Source organism: Pongo pygmaeus, chromosome 3 (assembly GCF_028885625.2).
Source record: "Pongo pygmaeus isolate AG05252 chromosome 3, NHGRI_mPonPyg2-v2.0_pri, whole genome shotgun sequence".
Lineage (NCBI taxonomy): Eukaryota > Metazoa > Chordata > Mammalia > Primates > Hominidae > Pongo > Pongo pygmaeus.
In genome coordinates, this window is record NC_072376.2 from 7,361,527 (window position 1) to 7,364,005 (window position 2,479).

The 2,479-nt window shown below is 41.5% G+C and overlaps 1 protein-coding gene across 1 annotated transcript; it reads right to left on the bottom strand.

Moving 5' to 3' along the window:
• Window positions 1-235: 235 nt before the first annotated feature.
• Window positions 236-1,233, bottom strand: LOC129034925 (uncharacterized protein encoded by LINC01587). The gene is made up of 2 exons (XM_054484775.1): window positions 1,071-1,233; window positions 236-351 (listed from the first exon to the last, which is right to left on the bottom strand). The coding sequence occupies exons 1-2, from the start codon at window positions 1,231-1,233 to the stop codon at window positions 236-238; spliced, it is 279 nt and encodes a 92-aa protein (XP_054340750.1).
• Window positions 1,234-2,479: the final 1,246 nt, after the last annotated feature.

Below are 2,479 nucleotides of genomic sequence, written 5' to 3' on the forward strand. Positions count from 1 at the left end.
CAGCTCTCCAGGGAAGGCCCCAGTGCTCAGGGGAAACTTAGCAGCAGCGCATACAGGGGCTGGGCTGGATGCACAGGGCTGGTAAAAGGCTTCAGAGGGGGTCTGAGCTGGGCACCATCAGGGTCTGCTGTTTTTCTTTAATCCAAGAATTGAGAGAGAGAAAGCAGTAAAAAAAAAAATAGGATTGCATTGATTCTTTTCATGTAGACTCTATGATCTGGACAGAAAGTGACCTTCATTGATGCATTGCAGTTGAGTGAGCACTGGAGACAGTCGCACTGGGGTTTGGGTCAAAGGTCCAGCTGGCAGCAAAGCATTCTGGCTCTGTTTTATCTGCTGTGTCTGCAGTTGCTGTATGTGGAAGGAAGAAGGCTGGTGTTCCCAGGTCTCCTTTTATATAATTATAAAATGAGCTTTTATAATTATAAAAGCAATGCGTGAAAATAAACAAAATCAACATTCCTGAAGGGGCTAAAATATGCTATTTTGGTAGGTTGACTATTTCAGTTAAAGGCACTTGAAAAACAGCAGGTGCAAACAGATCAGTCTGAACTTCATTTTCTTAAAAGCAAAAGATGAAATTCCCATGTGAAAGATGTCCTCCCTACACTAGAGAAAAAGCAAGGTTGTTATCATTAAGGACAAGAAAGTTGAAGTGGAACGAATTTTGTACAAACAAGCCTTGTTCAACTAACATTTGTCATGCTGGCTACTTCTCTATCCAGTTAGCCACCCTAGCCTAAGACCCTTTGCCTGATCACATGTTTACAGTTTATAATTCTTTGTCATATCTGGTAAAGAATTAACTGACTTTGACAGCTTCTTTGTGTCTTTATTTCTTTATGAGGCTCCTATGCTATGTAAAACTTGTGTTGTGCTTTGCTCCTGTTAATCTATGTTATGTCAATTTAATTCTTGGACCCTCCTGGGACCCTAAAAGGGTGAAGGAGTATTCTTCTGTCCCAACAGTTTCTGTCCTAAAAGGCTGAGCACCTTCCGACTCACTCTGGAGCCTGCAGATGGGATCCTGAGGGGCCTAATAAACGATGGAAGAAAGTAGGAATTCTTACCAAGGTCAGCTCTCCTGGATTTCTGTCCGTAGTGTCCAATTGAAAGAAGAAGGTAAAAGTTTTTGCTTGTTCCTTCCTTCCCAAATTCAACTGACAGGAAAAAAATTGTAAAAAATTGATTCTTTGAATTGTGAGTCTTGTGAATTTGCTTCTGGGTGTCCATTGGTAATTGATCCACAGCCTCCTAGGAAGTCCTTGTTTTTCTTATCTCTGTCTTTTGTGTGGGTTGTCATAAGGAGGAAAATTATAATTAATTAGATTTGAGGTAGGAGGCTGGCAGGGCTTGTTTTCTGGTCATAACCCCGCTGATCTGGTTTGAAAGGATATGGTTGAAACAGAATGCAGTGAAGAAGCCAGCCAAAATAAGCAGATGGCCATGAAAGTGACCTGTAGTTGCCCTCACTACTCATTAGCATAAAGACATTCCCGTGGGTGCCGTGACAGTTTACACATGCCATGGCAATGGGCCATAGCAATGGCCTGGAAGTTACCATATATGGTTCTGGACGCTCTCTGCCCCTTTTCCAGAATGTTCTGAATAATCCACCTCTTAATTAGCATATAACTAAAAGTGGGTATAAATACAGCCGCCAACTGCTTATACACTGCTGACTCTGGGCACACTGCTTATGGGTTAGCCCTGCTCTGCAAGGAGCACACTGGCACCATAAACACTGCTTTCTCTCACCACTGGCTCACCCTTGAGTTCTTTTCTGGGTGAAGCCAAGAACCCTCTCAGTTTGATCCCCAGTTTTGAGGCTCACCTGTCCTGCATCAGACTCTCCTTCATCTTCTTTGAAGTCATAAGAGCTTGGCTTTGTAATCAGTGAAAATGTGCTCTTTGGTTTCTATCAGCCTAGGGCCCAAGCTGTTGGGATTGTGCCCAGCAGTTAGCCAGCTCTCCAGGATTCTGAAACATGAAGTGTCTCTTTGTATGAACTGCGCCAGCTCTCAGGAGAGTTTGTCATAATTGTGTCAGCCTTTGTTGCCCTGTTAACAATGAGGGTCTTTACTTTCTTAGGTATCCTTGGAGGAAACTTTGGATCTGGGGGGGTGGGACTTTTGTACCCTCTTTATGGATGCCTCTTTTGTCCATGATTAAACCATAAAAAGATGATCAGTTTTGAGTCAAAACTGAAGTAGGTATACCTTTGAAGATTTGGACTTTTGTATCTAAAAGTATTTTTTTTTTAAGAGAACTCTCATCCTAAGTAACTGTCCTATTGGTACCTATGTGAAGATTTGGCTTAAAAGAAAAAAAAAACTTATATAAATTGTTATCTCAGAAAAAGAGAAACTAACCTAAGTGTTTTTCAGGTTCACGTGGTTTTAGATAATCTTTGGTAAATAAAAACCTACTTAAAGTTTGCTGATTTAATTAAACCAGGCACGTTTTCTGCATTGTCAAC